General features: G+C 39.9%; 2 protein-coding genes across 2 annotated transcripts in view; both read right to left on the reverse strand.

Moving 5' to 3' along the window:
- Window positions 1–588: 588 nt before the first annotated feature.
- Window positions 589–1,805, reverse strand: LOC311050184 (ADP-ribosylation factor-like protein 14). The gene is made up of 2 exons (XM_084064166.1): window positions 1,389–1,805; window positions 589–1,239 (listed from the first exon to the last, which is right to left on the reverse strand). Exons 1-2 carry the CDS (start codon window positions 1,701–1,703, stop codon window positions 931–933), a joined length of 624 nt encoding a protein of 207 aa, XP_083920292.1. The 5' UTR covers window positions 1,704–1,805; the 3' UTR covers window positions 589–930.
- Window positions 1,806–4,396: 2,591 nt separating this feature from the next.
- ppm1lb (protein phosphatase, Mg2+/Mn2+ dependent, 1Lb) overlaps window positions 4,397–19,336 on the reverse strand; it is a 56,243-nt gene continuing 41,303 nt past the window's right edge. The window contains exons 2-4 of the mRNA XM_084065435.1: window positions 16,238–16,454; window positions 10,333–10,494; window positions 4,397–6,959 (exon numbers count right to left, since the gene is read on the reverse strand). Coding sequence (XP_083921561.1) covers window positions 6,604–6,959; window positions 10,333–10,494; window positions 16,238–16,454 — 735 coding nt within the window. The 3' untranslated portion in view covers window positions 4,397–6,603. The remainder of the gene's footprint in view (window positions 6,960–10,332; window positions 10,495–16,237; window positions 16,455–19,336) is intronic.

Raw genomic sequence — 19,336 nt, forward strand, 5'->3', positions numbered from 1 at the left:
TTGTCTTAGACATGGGTGTTTTCTGGCAGAGTGCAAGTTTAGATGTAAAAAAAAAAAGAAAGGAAACCAGACCAAAACATTGTATAAATAATTCATGTATATATATATTTTTTTTAAAACGATTGGCCGATTGATAGGGAAGCCGGATGGGGAGGGTGATGTTGGTCATTGCACGTACGCCTACGGGCTGGGGCGGCACCTGTCAGCGGGGAGTTTTGGGCGGGAGGAGTAGGACGAAAGCCCTACATCCTCCCGGTGGGGGCTCCACACTGGCAGGTGAGTCAGTAGGATACGACAGCAGTGACAACACAGAAATGTGTATGGGGAGGAATCAATTGGCATAATGACTAAATTGGGGAGAAAAGGGGTAAAAAAATAATTGGAAAAAACAAATAAAGAAGAAAAAGGATGAACATCCAACATTTAGTCTTAAAATTTTATTTGCTGTTTTAACAAAACTGCACAATGCAGTTACAAGTTAGAGACAGACTAGTACATTTACATTAAACCAGGTAACATCAATGAAAGAAAACAAATAAATCAACGATAAAATACTTTTCTTTCTTAGATTCTTCCCATTATGTTTTAGACTAAACAATCCAACTTGGACAGTTTTTCTTCCTAACAGCTCATGAAGCACCTGCCATTTCTTTAATTCCCCAATCCGGATAATCCAGGATTATAAGGCCCACACACCACCTTCAGTTATAACCATGGGAGAAACACACCTAATTTTTGACCACGCAAAGTAAGGCTTCCTTTCACCATGGAGATCAACAGTGGCCATCTCTCATTCAGCTGCCCTATCTCATCTCTAGACCACGAGGTCACTTGTTGATGAGTCACACAAGGAGGCTAAAGAGACCCCACATAAACTGGGAATCAGCCTGAGAAAGAGATTCTCAGCCATTACATTTGAATCAACTCATCTTAACCACAGTGCAGCCCTGATTTCATAATAGTAAAACCCTTGGGCTTCAGTTTGTTGACTGAATCCTTGATGTCCTTTTGAGTCTTTTTCAGTGATGTCTTTAACAGATAAACAACCCTTCTGAAACCCTCCTCCAGTCCCATGCCAGTTCTCGCTGAACAGGGCTGGACAAACCAGGCCCTGCCCCCACAAACCCTCTTCAAGTCCAGTTTTAGGCTGAGCTCTTCAGGGCTTAAAGCACCAGGGACATCCTGCTTGTTGGCCAGAACCACCAGAGGGGCCTTCTTGAGACTATAGGATCTCAGAACCTGAGGAGAAAAGAAGAATTTAGGACTGAGTAAAGCATAACAACAGCAGATTGTTCTCAGGAGCAAATCAGGGTATGCCTTGTTAATTTCTGTTTAAAATAGAACTATAAACATGATTCTTTCACAAAAAGATAATAACAAATATTTACCTGATCAAGCTCCTTACGAGCTTCTTCTAGCCGCCTCAGGTCACAACTATCCACCACAAATACCAGGCCAGCTGTATCAGCATAGTGGTGTCTCCAGTGAGGCCTCATCCTTCTCTGTCCACCCACATCCCAAACTGTCAACTCCCGGCCTTTTTCTTCAGTCATAAGCATCTCAACGTTGAATCCTACAGTTGGCACCGTAATCACACTCTCATTGTACTTCAGCTTGTATAGCAGGGTGGTTTTCCCTGCTCCGTCCAGGCCAAGCATAAGAACCTGTGCTTGCTGTTGGGGCTTGGAGCCATGAATGCCCATGTCTGAAAACACTGATCCCGTTGTCTGAAGAAATGCAGCTGGTCTCTTCTTTACGCTTAACTGCGTAAGTGCGTCCAGTGGTTATGGCTGTATAATCTGTTGGCTTGGAGAGGTCTGTGCGTTTGTGCTCTGTGTATGGTCTCTTATAAAGACTGGATGCTAAACGGAATGCCTTATGTACACATGAGTCAGACAGACCCCTCCCCTCAGTTGTTGTGATTCCTCCAGTCATTGCGTAGCTTTCAGTAAAGCTTTTTATATCTGCTGGGTGACTGTGCATGTCAGAGGAGCACAGAGTTCTCTGGTTACAGTTCTGTCAATGGAGTTGAATCACACCTGCCCTCGACCATCACACACACCATGAAGCCTGTGTTTGGTGGGGGGCAGATTTTGTTTCATCCCGGATACTTGTTGTCTTCAAGCATTGACGTCACACACAGGGCAGTTTTAGTTCATGGTCCACTTTCCCACACGGGTGACATCAGTTTATAGATTAATGAGACATGAGAGCTTACAAACACAACAAACAATACTATGGAATTGGGTGTATTAACTACACCATACAGTAATTTACTAACATTTACTAACTCCAGCATATACAAACATGGTACATTAAAGACAATTGAATGAATGAATGTTTTTATTTTATTAAAAAATAAAACAGTACTTGTACAGAAAAGGTGTAGGCTGAAGCCGTAGCTTATAAGGATGATTATAATTTACAATTGAGATCAATTGTAAATTCAACAAGATAAGAAATAGTACAAAGTTATTCTAGTAGTTCATAACTGGAAAGGTTCTTTAACAGTCAGAGGAATTGCCAGCTCTCTTGAAAGTGTCTTTCCTACTTTGACTTACACTGACAGGCACTAAAAAGTGTTTCAGCACAAAGCCTTCTTTAGTCTTATAGAGACCATAAGACCTTAAACAGTCCGTATGGGCACACCACACAACTTAAATATATATATATAAATAATAAAATAAAATAGATGTTTCACGTCTGACCCTTAATTCAATTAATAAATATATACACCAGTTTAAGATAAATGTAGTAGTAATACCCAAATCACATTAGAAGTGTTCTTATTTGTATCTGTAGATAAATACATTTTAAAAATACATTTACAAGTAGCAAAATATATACAGAAAAACAGATTTTATAATAATTATTATGAATTATTATAAATTAATTAATTAATGATATAATAGTAATGATAATATTAATAATTGTTATTATTAAAGTGTAATAATTAAAATTGTATTATTATTGTTATTATTGTTATTATCATTGTTATTAGTATTGTTATTATTATTACAGTGTAAGGGTAGCTCAGCGTATAGTAGCACGGCTTGGGTTAGGGTAACTAATGTGCGTACTGGGAGGTGATGGCAGGTGATGGCAGGTGTTCAGGGGTCCAGGGGTCTAGCATATGGAAAAGGAAATAGACACCCTCCTTGTAGCTTTTTTTAATTTATCTTTTTTATACAACATTTCTATACATTTCATACATTTGAAAATACACACATTCTGCATAATGAGTACTTTCTACTTTTGGTACTTTAAGTACATTTTTAATTCCGGACTTTTACTTGTAATTACTTGGGATTTCTACAATGCAGTATTGAGACTTTTACTTAAGTAAAACATTTGAGTACTTTTTCCACTTCTGTTTATATGCACATACAGTCAAGAAAATGTGTCACTTCTACTCAGTAGGTCATGATGTGTCTTCCTTGGGGTCTCAGAGTGTAGAAACTGTACAGCCAAGAGGTGATGACAGAGATAGAGCACATCTATAGGGATACATTTCTTATTATACTGTATCTCATAAACTAAATACTCTAAAAGGTTAAAGTAACATTTAATGTTGGTGTGTTTTCTATGAATGCCAATCTAAGTGCATGGTTCTATTTCATAACCCTTATGTAGCATTGTGTATCTTGTGTGTATATGGGTATATGTATGCATACTGTAGTATGTCCATATTGGTATGCAAGCATACTTGATATTATATTTTTGAAAACTATTGATAGCTTCAGGCCATTTCTTTTTTACAATGTAACTCTATGGACCGTGTTTCACCTATGGCCTTTATATATACGTACTACGTAAGAGGCACTTTTTTTGTACACTGAACACTTGTGCTAAAATGTGCATGTTGATTGGTTTCTGCCTGTGTCTATTAAATAGAATGACCTGAAAGACATTTCCGTGAGTACTGACAATACCTTTTGACTATAATTAGATAATTGAAAAAATTAACATAGCTCAGAGAACTGGCAGAGTGGACCCAACTTATGACTGAGACCGCTTCTTATGAATACTTGATTGCCAGAAAAAATAATGTTAAAGGGAAGTTTCATCTAGTGTGGGACTACTTCTTTTTGTACATAAAAGGTTTGCTGCATTGATCATATGTTGAAACAGATCGCAATTGATGTGTAATCAAAAATCACAAAGGGGAGGTAGGGGGTGTTGTCCGCTTAGCCTAGTTGTGTTATGACTGCCTGTGTTAGGTGTATTTAATTTATGTTGTTTGTTTTTATGTTTATTTATTTTTTGTATTTTTATTTTTTGTATTATTTGTATTGTCTGTACTGTTGTGTTGTTGGTTTTGTCTGTTATGTTTTGTCATGTTTAAAAAAGAATAAATACTTTAATTACAAAAAAAAAACATAGCTCAGAGAAAATAGCATGTTCATTTATATTTTATTCGTCTTTTTGATTTACATTTTAAAATTCACAGATTTATTCTTTTTTTCTTCATTTTTACAATTTATTAAAGTCAACAAAACAAGTACAAACGGCACATAAACATTCGGTAACATACATTATTCAGGAAGAAGAATGTACAACTGAAAAAGCACATACAAACAGTTTTTTTGTCTAGTAAATACCTCTCATGTTAAACAATCCAGGGCCGGGTGCATTGCTTTATTCATTGCTAGACAGGGACAAGGTGATACTAACAGCGATATGTACATTCATGTTACAATTTCTCATCTCTTGGAGACATCCATTTAAAGATGCAATTCTACATGTATGATACCTGTATGATGTCTATGTCGTGCTATGTGCATGGCATGTTCAACTGCATTATATTAACAAACAAGAAGTTAGTTTTGGCAGCAGACTTCATAACAGGAAATGAACAGTTTTACAAAAATAAGGCAACAAGTACTGTACATATTTCATTCAAAGGCTTCTTAATACATATTCAGGTGACAGTTCAGGGAAATAGAAATTAAACTGTACATTATGCAATGTGTATAGAGTAGGCTGTTGGACTACACAGTTGTTGATATCATGTAAGTTGACACAATCTTGATAAATTAATTTGTGATAACGTGTTACAGTTTTATATAATTCGAGTGGGCTCTGATGATGGGTTGAACAGAGTTACAGAGTAGAGCAGGGGTCTTCAATGTCTTTCAGGCCAAGGACCCCTTAGAGAGATGAAGCAGGGGTCCCACTACATATTGTATAATATACAATACATATATTTCATAGATAGCTTCATAGACTTGTTTGACAGCACTGTCATCAGTGTGTTAATGTGTATTTTCAGACAGTTAACCACTTAAACCCTCAATACTTAGAATACTTGTACTTGATCTGCTCTTTTTCCCCTACACCAAACCTCTTTGCCGAAAATAGCCAATCTACAAGCTCACAACGCCTCGTAGCATGAGGTGTTGTGAGCTTGTAGATCAGCTATTTTTGGCAATTGTTCCCCTCAGGATTCAAGTGGTTAATGTAAAAAAAAAAGTTCCTATCACACAAACATTTGGAGGCCCCCCTGTAGTAACTCTGAGTACCCCCTAGGGGTCCCGGACCCCCTGTTGAAGACCCCTGGAGTAGAGTATTTACAATAGTTAATCAACAATCAAAATAGAGATGATGATCTAAAACATCAAGCACCTCTTCAAAGGAAAGAAGCATATTTGGATTGGACACAAATGAAAGAGATGGAATGGTGCAGCTGAGCTGATGCCAAAAATATTCTCATCACTCTAAAATCAACCTGGCCCTGGGTCAGGGATCTGTGACAGGAAAATGTAATTTGCTTCTACAACTAGAATGGTGGTCTGGGTACACGTGGGGGAGAATATATTTTGCATTGTTAATGTATGAAGGGAATTCATTCACAATAACGATTTGCGCCTTTGAAATGTATTTGATTAAAGAAAACACACCGAACGTCCCAGTTGTAGTATTTCAGTGCAGTCGTTTAGGAAACATCAGTGAATGTAATAGACAGTATGCAAATCTAAGTTAGCATATTCTAAAAAATAAACTAATGTTAGTGGACACACATATTTTAGTTAAAGACTATAACTTTTAAAATGATGATAAGAGTAGCGAAACACCATACTGAGTGGTGTTTATTCTTTTGTTATCGTCTGGCAAATTACTATGTTTGAATTTAAAATGTGTGTGCAATATCAACACTCTGACAACAACACATTTATCTTTCGTTCACTCCCTCAAATGTCTGCACACACACTCACAATGTCAAACCTTTTATTTTTGCACACAAGTGACCTAGCTCATGCTGTAGTAACTGTAAGATACAGCCAAGACCAAATGAAGAGAACATCCACTTTTAACAGTAAAATTAAGAAGAGAGAGAGAGAGAGAGAGAGAGAGAGAGAGAGAGAGAGAGAGAGAGAGAGAGAGAGAGAGAGAGAGAGAGAGAGAGAGAGAGAGAGAGAGAGAGAGAGAGGGAGAGAGAGAGATAGAGAAAGAGATGTATTGAATGGCTAGCTCCCATTTACATTTCGTGCCCCATAAGTTGCAGTCTTGTTTTAAATGTTTCATCATAAGCCTGCCCATCTTATAAATACATAAATCCAAACATAGTACATACATGTACAGAGGTGGGTTGTGACTAGTGACTTACTGCCCACCGGCCTTACCACCCCCTGCTGCTCCTTTAAACTTGACCACCATAACAGTGATGTTGTCAGGGCAACCACGGTAGAAGGACTGGAGGACAAGGCTCTTGGCACCGAAATGGGGCTCGTCCAGGCGTTCTTTGATGAAGCGGACCGCCTCTTCGTTACTGAAGGCATCCCACAGGCCATCCGACGCAAGGATCATGAATTCCGGCCGAAGTTTGTCCAGGTCAAAGGACATGATGTCAGGATCGGGGATGACCACATTTAGGTTCTTCAGCGGATAATCACCCAGAGAGCGAGACATGGCCAGAATGCCCTGCACTCGCCAGGAGCCATTGAAACTGATGAAGCCACCTGGAAACAGAGGAAGAAAAAAAGTGGGGGAGTGAGAAAGGAGATATACTGTAGGTAATAGAACAGTGATGTACAAGAGTATGAGAAGAGAACAAAATGAGAATAAGAGAGGAAAGTGTGTCTGATGGACAGTGCACAAGGCCAATACAGAGACCAAGAATAAATAAATAAACTGTATATATTATATCCTTTTCTATTGTAACTAACCCTAAACCTATAATATATTACTTACTGTATTACCTATTAATACAAGTAGTACCATATTGTATTCTAACTGTTTTTTAAATTACCTAGTGTTTTATAACCTTTATTATATTAGGTCACTACCACCTAGAGCAGAGTTGAAATACATTTTTGGTCCTCTACTAGCAGCACTTTCATTAATCTTTATTAAAGTGTAAAATAAAAGTGTATGAATCAATGCCACCAATGTGTTTCCATTTGTTCAATAACCATTTAGTTTAGGGAATTAAATTGTTTTTATTGGATACGGTTCAATTATTTTCACATCCGGTATGTAGCAGAGTCACAACTGTGGAATTTCACTGGAAGTGTTCAGAGGCTTCAGACTCCCATATTTGGTAACAATTAAATGCCTTCCTAAGAATTGGATTTATTAAGCTGGAAGAATATTCTAAGATTACAAAATCAGTTATCCTGTGGAAGTTGGGTGCTGTATTATGCTTGTTGTTAGTCACAATAATGTTACATGTATCATATTAGAGCGATTAACATATATAATTGCAGGACACTGCCTAGCTAATTTTAAAACTTTGGATACATTGCTCCTGGCAGAATAGTTAGAGTAGGCCGTTCTCACCGCTATTCTAGCAACTACCTTGAATTTCGATATCACTAGACATATCAGTAAGCGATCTCTGATTGCCTCGCAACGCAAGACTACAAATAGCGAGGCGCATACTCATCTATTGAGCTATTTGTCATCAATGGGCAGAGGCGCACCCAGATAGTCGTCTCCAAAATCAAAAGCCAATTTATGTACGGTATGTTATACTTCAAGCTGGTAAAATATATTTCAGAGGATTTTTTATGCATTCTTCTAACCCAAATGAGGCAATGGTTAAATGTTTGCATCCAACAAAACTCTTGTGCATCATGAGTCATGACTCATTTAGGGATTGATTTCCAGTTCCTATTGCCGGTTGCTTTTTTGGATATATTAAAAATGGCGGATTTCAAATAGCTGGAAAATCGGCTTCATTTACGGTATGTAGAAACCAATTGCGTCACTTTGTCCTTTCATTTTTACAGTCTATGATCATGACGCATGGAGAATATTGAAGGCATATATATATCCATATAGGTTTCTCCTTCTTATTCATTAGATAGATTACGCATCCTGCCAGGTTCTGTTCTGCTCGTCACCAGACATCACTGAACCATTTCGTACCCTGAGAAACGCTTTTCATCAGAAATCCAATAACATAATCTGCTCTTGGTGGTCTGTTTGAGATTTGTGGTTTGACGACTCTGCACCTCCTGCACAAGGACACCAGTTTGCTCTTGGGAGGAATTAAGTTTCAAAGGCTTTTTTTTGGTAACATTTGATTCGATGTGGGACACCATCGTATGACAGCATAAATTGGGCATAACAGTCCACTAAGTTACCAAGAGGGTATCATAGTTGACATTATGTAAATAGTCTGCAATTCTATAGCGCCTTTATCCAATGCACTTTATAATGTACATTACGTTTACCCATCCACAGACACACAGAAACACACGCACATATACACACCATGGTCAAGGCAACCATGCAAGGTCCCGCTCTCATTGTGAGCAGTTAGGGGTTCAGTGTCTTTGACACTTTGACACTGAACTAAACATGCTGGCCTATAACTAATCACCACATGGCATTTGTCTCGCCACCAGTAATACAAATAATCCGTTAACAATTAAAAGACTACAGCATACTTCAGCCAGCTGTAAATCTTAAGAACAAATATTATTAAAAAAACAGAACCTACAGTCATTACAGTGTTTTCGTCAAGAGGAAATGAATGCTATGAATTCCTCAAGTTGGTAAAAAAAAAAATAGCATTTGGTTTATGCATTTTAACCCACATGTGGCAAAAGGCTTGCAATAAACAAAACTGTTGTGCATTAATTTCCTCTTGAAGAAAACACTGTGAAGACAAGTTATGTTCTTTCACTTTTTTCTTACTAGTGTCTGAATCAGAAGAGTGGACTTATTGCATGTCAACAGTGTTACTCCAAAATCATTATTAAATAACATGATATTCTTTGTGTAATATTTGTATAACTTCCTTGATTGTGTTTGGTTGTAGGCTACCATGTTTAGTTCAGTGTCAAAGTGCCACCTCTATCTGCTCCAAACAAGAGTGGTTGTCTCCACCATTGGAAAATGTTCAATACCCAAAGTGACCATTGGATGGCGACAGATAGCCATTTCAATGCCCAATTGAATAAAAACCAAATCTGGCAAGCTGCCATTACATCAAAATTCCTTTTCACAAAAAACACATATAGGATGGGAGATAAATTGTTCAAAGAAATGTATAGTCTGAATAGGGCTTTACCATTTTGGCAAAAATTATATTCCTGATTATGTTTTGCTTAATATTCTAATTACAATTATTAACCATGATTATTGGTAATGATGATTTGGGGGGTAAAACAATGTTTGTTTTTTAAACTTTTCTTAATGCCCTGTTCATAGCTTTGGTCAAGTGGTCTGTAATGGCTTATGTGATTGTATATGGGTTGTAGAATGTTCTGGTTATTAACCTTTTGTGTAATGCTCAGATGAGGAGGGCAACGTGCAACAGCCTACAAAATAAGGCGTTTGAATTGCCAAGTGTCATGATTACATAGTTGTGAATCATAAAATCTATTTTTTGGTTTATTTTCAATTAATTGTGCAGCCCTAAGTCTGAGTACAGATGATCATTTAATGTGCCACTAAACTTGGAGTTATTAGTTACTGGTCTATGATATTAATCTAACCTGTATAGATCTAGATTTTAGAAATGAATATGAGGCCAATACCGAGGCTTTTGCACTCGCACATACAATACATGGTCACACATCCATACACACTTTACACTACTGATATCACTGACTATTCACATCTCATATTTTATGCACAGTTTATGTATTTTTTAGTTATAAACAAAATAACGTTAAGTTTAATCCTGTGTGTCGTCTCCCTTTCTGTCATGATGTGAGCCAGTTCATGACAGTGTCAAATGTTCACTTTATAAAAATATGACTTTGGAAGTTGCTTTGATGTTCCCTCAGGTGTTTTCTTTTATCCTTCAACTAAAGCCAAGTCCATCTGCACTGAATCAGATGTGAAAATACCTACTGACACACAAAAATGCATGCTCACCAGCCTTCTTTATCCTCTTGCGTTCTTTGAGCTGGTAAGGCTTGTGGTCATGCGACAGAGGAACAGCATTTCCATCTTTATCACACAGAACTCCACGTGAGTCTCCAACATTGGCCACTATCAACTCTTTGTCGGACAGCAGAGCCACCAAACATGTTGTACCTGCAGGAGAGAAGGGGGAGGGGGGTGAGACAGGACTTATGTTGAGAATGACCTCAATCAAGTCAGAAACAGCAGGAGAAACATCCTTTAATGCACAAAGAAACATCCTTTAATGCACAAAAACATATCCAATGCCTATCTAAACATCTGTGGCTGCAAACAATGCCTTGAAGAAGGCACTTCAAAAACATTCTCCTCCTCTTTGGGATGCTGTTCTTTCTTCCGTTGTGTTCCTGTCTTTGTTTAGTTTCTCAGCCAGGCAGAGCAGAGTCTGGGCTGAGACTCTGAGGCCTATTGTGTGAGATCCAAGGCCCTGTAGAGAGAAGACAGATCTGCCTGTTTGGCCATCTGCTCACATAAAACTGAGACAAGACCAGAGAGACGGCAAGAGAGGAGAAAGAAAAGACAACAAGAAAGTGTGTATGTGTGTGTGTGTGTGTGTGTGTGTGTGTGTGTGTGTGTGTGTGTGTGTGTGTGTGTGTGTGTGTGTGTGTGTGTGTGTGTGTGTGTGTGTGTGTGTGTGTGTGTGTGTGTGTGTGTGTGTGTGTGTGTGTGTGTGTGTGTGTGTGTGTGGGGGGGGGGCACCCTGAGGAGGGAAAATAGAGAGAGAGAGGGAGAGAGAGAGAGAGAGAGAGAGAGAGAGAGAGAGAGAGAGAGAGAGAGGACAACCAGTATAGTTATGCTCAATGGACTACAGCAAACAGGGCAAAAACGTACAATGACTGCATTCTCTCTTTGGTGATTTGCTTGTGTCCTCCTGGGGTCACTCTGTGTTTGTAAGCGAACAAAGGCTGCTGGCATCAATGTCCTAGTGTGAATTTGAACTACCTATGAACTTTTTGAAACATCCCTAAAGTACGGTACGTTCCACAGACACCTTGGTGTCATGTTTGCACGGCCGCCTAACAGCCACTGCAGGAAGAGCTTAATAATGGGCCTTTTCAGAAACCTTCAATGAAATTAAACTAGTTCAATTCCCTGGTGAATAATTCCCCCAATCATTTCAACCATTCAGAGACCAAACATACAGAGATGCCTGGAGCGGATAGAGTACCAAAAAAAAGAAAGAAAATGGGACAGAGATGAGGAAAGAGAGAGAAAGAGGGTGATTTTATATTACGATTTATAACTTGGTGATACTTACAGAGAATGGGAAGAAAAAAATGGAAAAACACAAAGAAATGGTACCAGTAGGGATGGATACCAGGAAGACTCATTTTCTTATTGATATAATGCAGTCTTAAATATAATTTCTGTTCATTACATCATGTCTTTTATGTCATCACATAACACGTTTGTAGCTAATCCTGTAACTGGGGCTCACAGCCGCCACTCTGCATCTCTGTGTGACGCTGTCTGGCTAATTATCCTTATCTGGTTCCTATGGAGATAACGATAATGGACAGAGGTGACTTCCTAGCACACTATTTTCCAATTATCCGAGGCCAGCCATTCCCCGTTCTCCATTACACGGTATGCTAGCATACATTGTGAAATCCTGAGTGTTAATTTCACTCTTTGATTTAAATTAACACTCAGGATGGCTCATGCGACTTGACAATTAGGCTAACATCTAAGACCCAGTTAGTTCAGTTAGTCCAAATAGCACTGGTTGGTTTATTCCAATTGTCATAACCTATAGTCCTATACACTGCATCTGTCTGCATTCTGTGGCTTTACAATGATGACGATGATGCTTGTTGGGAACGATGCTCGTTGTACGGTACCCCTTGTAAGCGTTCAGAGTACTTAATGAAGTAACCATTATCATAGACAGGTAGACACACAGACAGGTAGACACACAGAGCGATAGATTTTTATAGATATCTCTGGAGATCCACTGATCCGACCAACTTCACACTTACAAGGCAACCCCTTGGGTATGCCTTGTCCCACGCGCCAGGTTTGAAGCCGATCGTCGGGCGGTTCTCAATATGTGCAATATAAGATATTATATATCCTACTTGTTGAATAAATTGATTCAAAGCCTAAACCCCGCTTGAAATCAAAAAAAATATTCTACTGCTCACTTGTTACACCTGGCTGGATTTAATAATTAATGTGTGTTTATGCATGTACTGTATGTATGTTTGTTTGTCTGTCTATCTCAGGGGTCTGCAACCTGCGGCTCTGGAGCCACATGTGGCTCTTTAGCCCTTCCCTTGTGGCTCCCTGTAGCTACAGAAAACATTATGGAAATTAACAATGTTTTTTCTTTTTTGTCACATTGTATTTATCATTGTTGTTATATGAGACACATCTTTACAGTATTGGAGCATGTAAGAACATGCTCCAATACTGTAAAGATGTGTACAATAAATAATACGTTTCAACTTTCAACATTTCTGTCAAATATGCGTCAAAGCCTGCAACACATTTATTGGCACGGCACCAGCATTAGTGGGTTAAAATAGGTTTTGCGGCTCCAGACATATTGTGTATTTATTTTTTAGTCCAAAATGGCTCTTTTGACTTTAAAGGTTGCATACCCCTGGTCTATCTGTACTATAAGCATTTTTATTTGTGCCCTAAAGACATGTCACATCAACATACAGGGTTAAGTGAACACCACACAGCTTTAAGAGGACTGTTTCCATAATAGACTTTCTGCTCCTGGGCATTCCATCGAGGCCCCATCTCCCTTATCTCTCTTTTGAGCGCTACTGTTCCTCGATAAACAATGAAAGGATGAACAACAACGCAGTGATATTGTCTGGCCACGCGAAGCTAGGGATAAATCTGATGTGCACTTGTTCTGGTGGAGATGAGCAAAATTGAGATGGTATCTCTGTCACCCACCCTCCTTCCCTCACAACCCCTTCTCTCCAAGCATAATCCTGGCCCGATTATAACACAAGCGAGGGGCCGTCCTGAATAGTTCAATTGTTGAATCAGATACAAAGGGGCAACAATTTAAAACAATTACCTGGTCACCTGATCCCCCTGAGACTCATGGCAGTTAAGAAAGAAGTCTCTAAAGTCACTCCTAGCTGTCCAAACCTACAACTGCACAACAGCAGAGCTTTTTTTCCACACAGAATGTAGCTTGACAGTGAGATTACTTGTCGGCTAAGCGTCAGCCCATCTAAGTGTACAGCCCAAACACAGGATGAGAGAAACGTGGAGGGGTAATGAATAGATGCGGACGAGAATTGGTAGGAATATTATGACATCTGAGGCGCAACAAGTCATGTAGAAAAGGAAAGGGGAGGGGTGCTTGAGGAGATCAGAAAAGATGGGAATGTCGAGGTCTGAACGTAATAGAGGACAATGCTGCTTCTTGTGCTTCAGGTGCAGTCGATTGTCCTCTAATAATCAGTAAGACCCTCGACAGAAAACTAATTGCTCAGCTGGAACAGACGCTCTCGACGGTTCTTTCAGTGGGCTCCCTTGTCGACACGTGAGCAAACTAACGTGCCTGTGTGTACTGTGCTTTGTCATTCAGGATGACCTGCCAACCCCCAACACTATAATAACTTCCCCTCTCTCTCTCTTTCTGTCTTTGGAGTGAATGACTGTACAGTACCTCAATTGTGAGATGACCCTACACCTACATCACTTTTGTGGTCCCTGTCTCTCTCTCTCCATCCCACTGAACTCATAATGGCTGAGCCAATCAGTGTGGAGCTAGTCAAAGTGTGTTAGAGAGGAGCATATTGTTACAGTGATGTTCCATTCCTGAGAATGCAGTGTATGTGATGACGGCACTCTTTATAATGAGATAGCAATCAATACCTGTTTTTCCCCTTTATATGCTGAATAATAGTGTTATCTGACTCTCTCTGTCTGCCCTGCATAGATTGCATTGTAAGCATATAGACCTTATAAAGCTCTCAGTCTCTGTTTTGTTCTCCCTCTTTTCACTTCCTAAACAAGTCAGCCTAGAGATGTGCATAGTTGAACCTTGTGGCTGTGGCTGCGCACACACACACACACACACACACACACACACACACACACACACACACACACACACACACACACACACACACACACACACAGACAAATCTGTAGAGGTGTGGAAAATAATCAATTCTAAGATGCATTGCAATGCGCATGTTGACGATTCTGCATCGATACAGTAATGTGACATAATTGATTATAGCCTATTAACGTTTATTGTTGATTTTCCAGCTTCAGTTGGACAATTAAGTTGTGAAGTTACAATTACGTCACGGAACAGTGTTCTATTGACATGTGCAAAGGCTGCTAGGCCTCTGTTAATTTAACGACGATGTACAATGCAGATCACATAACTCAACAGTTTTAGCTGCACTTCCCTGGCTGCCAGTCTCCTTCAGGATTGATTTTAAAATGTTACGGCTAACTTTTAAAGCTCTTAATGGTCTAGCTCCTAGCAATTTATGTGATATGGTAGAACCCTATGTGCCAGTGCGTACCCTTAGATCATCTGGTCGGTGTCTACTGGAGATTAAGGCTATTTTGGTGAGATCAGGCCTTTGCCATGAAGGCCCCCAGACTGATATTAGATTCACACTGAGGTTTTTACTGTGCAGACATAGAGTTTGTGAAGTCCCCTGCCTTATTTTTGTATATTACAGGCAGCACAACTAAAGTTGTAATCTACTGCATAAGGATTTATGTTTTGTTTTTGAAGACATTAGACATTTTCACAATAGGTAAGCTAGGGCTATACCATTTATGCCGTTTTAGTTTGGTTTACAATATAATGTAATGTTTAGACATTTATGTTTTAAGGAGAGTGATTATACACACATCAAATTAAGTAATATAGAAAATGTAGATGCATCGAGATGCATCGTAGAATCAAATTGAATCGTTAACAGGTGAATCCTAATCGAATCATGAGGTCAGTGAAGAGCACACACCTCTCTCGTCTTGATATTTTCTCGTCACCCCTTGTTGTCCCCTTGTTGTCCCCGTCTCTCCCCATTCTCTGCTCTGTCTGTCTGTCCCTCCTCACCCTCTGAGGTCAACCAATTTATTTTATTGTGCTCTCTCTAATCTCTGCCGTTTCATATGCCTGTCTTTTTCTATCGTTTTTATCATGTGACTAAATCTCCTATACATGCGTCCTCCTTCCCCTCCGGCACCCCTCCATCCTGTTCCTATCCATCACTCTCTCTTCCCACCCTCCCTCCTTCCTTTCAGAGATAATTACTACAAGCTTCATGAAGATCAGGCTGTATTTAAACAGCTGAATAAGCATGGCCTGAGGCTGCTGGCAGCCACTATTCACCAACAGTCAAGTGAAACAGTACAGCAGAAAATAATACTTTGCTGGCAGCATTATAAGGCACCTTGAAAAGAGAGAGAGAGAGAGAGAGAGAGAGAGAGAGAGAGAGAGAGAGAGAGAGAGAGAGAGAGAGAGCGAAAGCATGCACCAGAGAGTGGACAAATAGTACGCCAGAGGTCTGGTAATGGCCCGCTGCTTTATGACGCTTTCAGTAATGATCAACACTATTTGGCAGAATGCATCAGTGATGTACCTCACAGAGGTGCAGAGAGGAACTGAACCTGTACAGTAATGTCCTCAGTGTTCACTTAACCCATTTAGACAGGGAAAGAATCTGTGTCATTTTTAGATGTCTTTGGCTATTCAAAAATGCGTCACACACACACACACACACACACACACACACACACACACACACACACACACACACACACACACACACACACACACACACACACACACACACACACACACACACACACACACACACACACACACGTATATTGTATACAGTATATACTACACCTGCTTCATTGTAAGAGGCAGAGAGCTTGTGCAGCATTTCTCTGTCCAAAGCTAGGATCTGCTTCTCCAGGATAGAGGGATAGGACAGGCCAACAGTCTCCTTCTTGTCATCCTTCTCTTTGTCCTTTTCCTTTTCGCTCTCTTTCTGTCGTTCATAGGTCAGGAGCTGCTGGCGGAGGGCATCAGGAAGGTGGACCTTAGCAAACTCAGCAGCTGCCTGGTCATGGAGAAGAGAGGGACACAAATAATTGATTGGAGCACTTAACCACTTGAACCCTAGCCCACCTAGTCATAATAGGATCTACAACAGGGGTGGGCAACTTTGATGATGGAGAGGGCCACTATATTTCCACACTCACTCCAGAGGGCCACATTGCATATACTGTCGGGCCATTCTGTCACACAAAAGTAGCAAAAATAGCAGATCTACAAGCTCAAAACGCGTCGCAGTGCGACGCGTTCTGAGCTTGTAGATCTGCTATTTTTGCTGTTTTTGAATTGGAATCCTGATTTGTTTTTTGCTATTTTTGAATTGGAATCCTGAAAAGTAACATTTTTATGTAATTTCAAATGCATTTAGTTATACTTATGTTAGCTTTATGAACTTTAAACAGAAGAAGAAGTCCGCACACTTTTTGAAGCTCCAGCGACTAGTTTTATTTAGGCTCACAGCGTTACAACGTTTCGACCCCTTCGGGTCTTCGTCAGGTATTTCATCAGCTTTATGAACTTAAATACAAATACATTGGACGTAATTAAAGCGGGTCATGTTTGCATGTTTGCAATTGTAACAACTAAAGTCAATGATATATCAGTATTCCGATATTAACCTGCAGGCCGTTAAAGGTAGGGTATAGTGATATTTTTTGGTATATATATATTTTTTGTTAAAAAGTACTATATTCTGATAGTAATCATTGTTACAGAGTGTTTGTTTGGTCACAGGGGTCTCTCCAGCTCTTTAGTAAACATAATATAGTACATTTTCAGGTAGGTGACACATTTTAAGCCAATCAGGAGAGAGCACTGAAAATGTATTTTCAGTTTAATAAAGAGCTGGAGAGACATGAGAGACTCGTTTTACTGAACAAACACTCTATAGCAATGAGTACTATCAGAATATAGAGCTATTTAACACTTATTTTAACCTAAGTAAATCACTTACCCTACCTTTAAGTGAAGGTGGGGGGCGCATGTGGCCCCCGGGCCGCCAGTTGCCCATGTATGATCTACAAGCTGCTGTTTTTGCGTGACACGCAAGTACAAAACAGGCCTCATGGGTTTTTCACTGAAGGAACAGACAAAATAGCATCATTGGCACACTAGCACATGCCTCTCTGGCAATGATGACTGCTACTAAACATATTGCCACCAACAGTTTTCTCAATTTTAGTACCATATTTCGTCTCAACTTACATTTGCAAGCTGCATATGAAGGGCATTCAATGTTCAATGTTCTATTAAATGTTACAAGGATTCCTTTGACCAATTACAGATGTTCAGATCTAGCCATAAGCTGTAAAAGGATGCCAATAGATATCGCACATCTACATACTATAATGCTACATGTTAAACAGAACTGCAAAATATGTGCTTTAAAATATACACAGTATACGTTTAACCCTCTATCTAGCAAAAATAGCTGATCTGTAGGTCGACTATTATTCCATCTTTGACAATCCTGACAATTTCTACGTATAGTGACATGTAAAAAATAGGGATGCAAAGTTGAAAGTGGTTAAGCATTGGCATTGTTCATGTGATGCTGATGCCCAGGCAGGTCTGTGGAGCGTGACTGTTTTGACTGTGGGATACACTGATAAACTGATAAACAACAGCTAAGTGGAAGGGGGGTTGTCCTCTAAATGTTTAGAACCGTGGGAAAACTTATTTGACCTTTACCCTTGAAAAAAAACATAAACAAAACAAACAGTGAAATGCTTCATAAAAGTAGGGACATAAAATAGCATAATCAAAACATTTCGTTTATTTTTGTATAATCAACTTCTATCGCCCCCTCCCGTTCCACTGCCCCCCCCTTTCTCTCTGTCTCACTCTGTCTCTCTGTCTCTCTGTGTCTCTCTCTCTCTCTCTCTCTCTCTCTCTCTCTCTCTCTCTCTCTCTCTCTCTCTCTCTCTCTCTCTCTCTCTCTCTCTCTCACGCACGCACGCACGCACACTTTTGCAGAAGGGACAGTGGGCTGCAGTGGCAGTGACCTGCTTGTCCTTTGTGTTTTGCTGAAACTCTAACACAGATAAATAGACACAGATAAGGAGAGGAAAAGTGCACTGCCAGCCAAACGCACACAAGCGCACAGTCACGCGCACAGTCACACACACACACACATGCACGCACGCACGCACGCACGCACGCACGCACGCACGCACACTCGCACGCGCGCACACTCCCCACTGTGGGATAGAGCTGAGCAGGAGAAACTCTATCGTCTCTGCTATCCATTTGACCACGGGGAGAACAGCGCTCCACAAAACCCCTTTTCACACGTTCACACAGTTGAAAAGACTGTCCTGAATCTCTTCCCCCAGATTCAGGGCCAGACGAGGAGAAACCTCAGTCTGTCCAAGGTCATCGAGGTCCAAGCAGACGCGTTGTCAAGTGACATTTTGCTGACAGTGTTAATCTACAGTATACTGCTTCCTCATATGTTTTACATTTGTTTAAATACACATTTGTGTCTAGAAACCATGGTGCTCCAAAGGCAGTGGAGTGAGAATATAGAATGAGGCCAATAGAGACAGCAGAACAGAATCTAATTTCTTGGCACTGTAATGATGAGGTGATAGGACAGAGACCCCAGTGAACCGTACAGTGAAAGTGCTCTCATAATATCCAGTCCTCATTTGGCTCTCTTCCAGAAGCTCCCTCCTCCCATCTCCACCTCTATCTATATCTCACCCACCCTGCCTGCACAGGAGTTCAATGACCCTTTCTCTTCACTCTCTCCAATTCTTTTCTTTATTTTTTTAACCACAATAAATGCATAAAATTGCAAATGTGACTTATTAGCATTGTAACACCTTTCACCTGTAACTTAACCTCCTAACCTCCATACATTTCCATGGTTTTGCTTCCATGCAC

Source organism: Gymnoscopelus microlampas (genome assembly GCF_963454915.1).
Source record: "Gymnoscopelus microlampas genome assembly, chromosome: 8".
Taxonomy (NCBI): domain Eukaryota; kingdom Metazoa; phylum Chordata; class Actinopteri; order Myctophiformes; family Myctophidae; genus Gymnoscopelus; species Gymnoscopelus microlampas.

What these genes read in the sequence shown, in the direction of transcription:
- LOC311050184 (XM_084064166.1), bottom strand. Translation starts at nt 1,703, where the DNA reads ATGGGCATTCATGGCTCCAAGCCCCAACAGCAAGCACAGGTTCTTATG. An exon ending in CTCGTAAGGAGCTTGATCAG is followed by an intron (nt 1,240 to 1,388) that starts GTAAATATTTGT and finishes TTTTCTCCTCAG; the next exon opens with GTTCTGAGATCCTATAGTCT.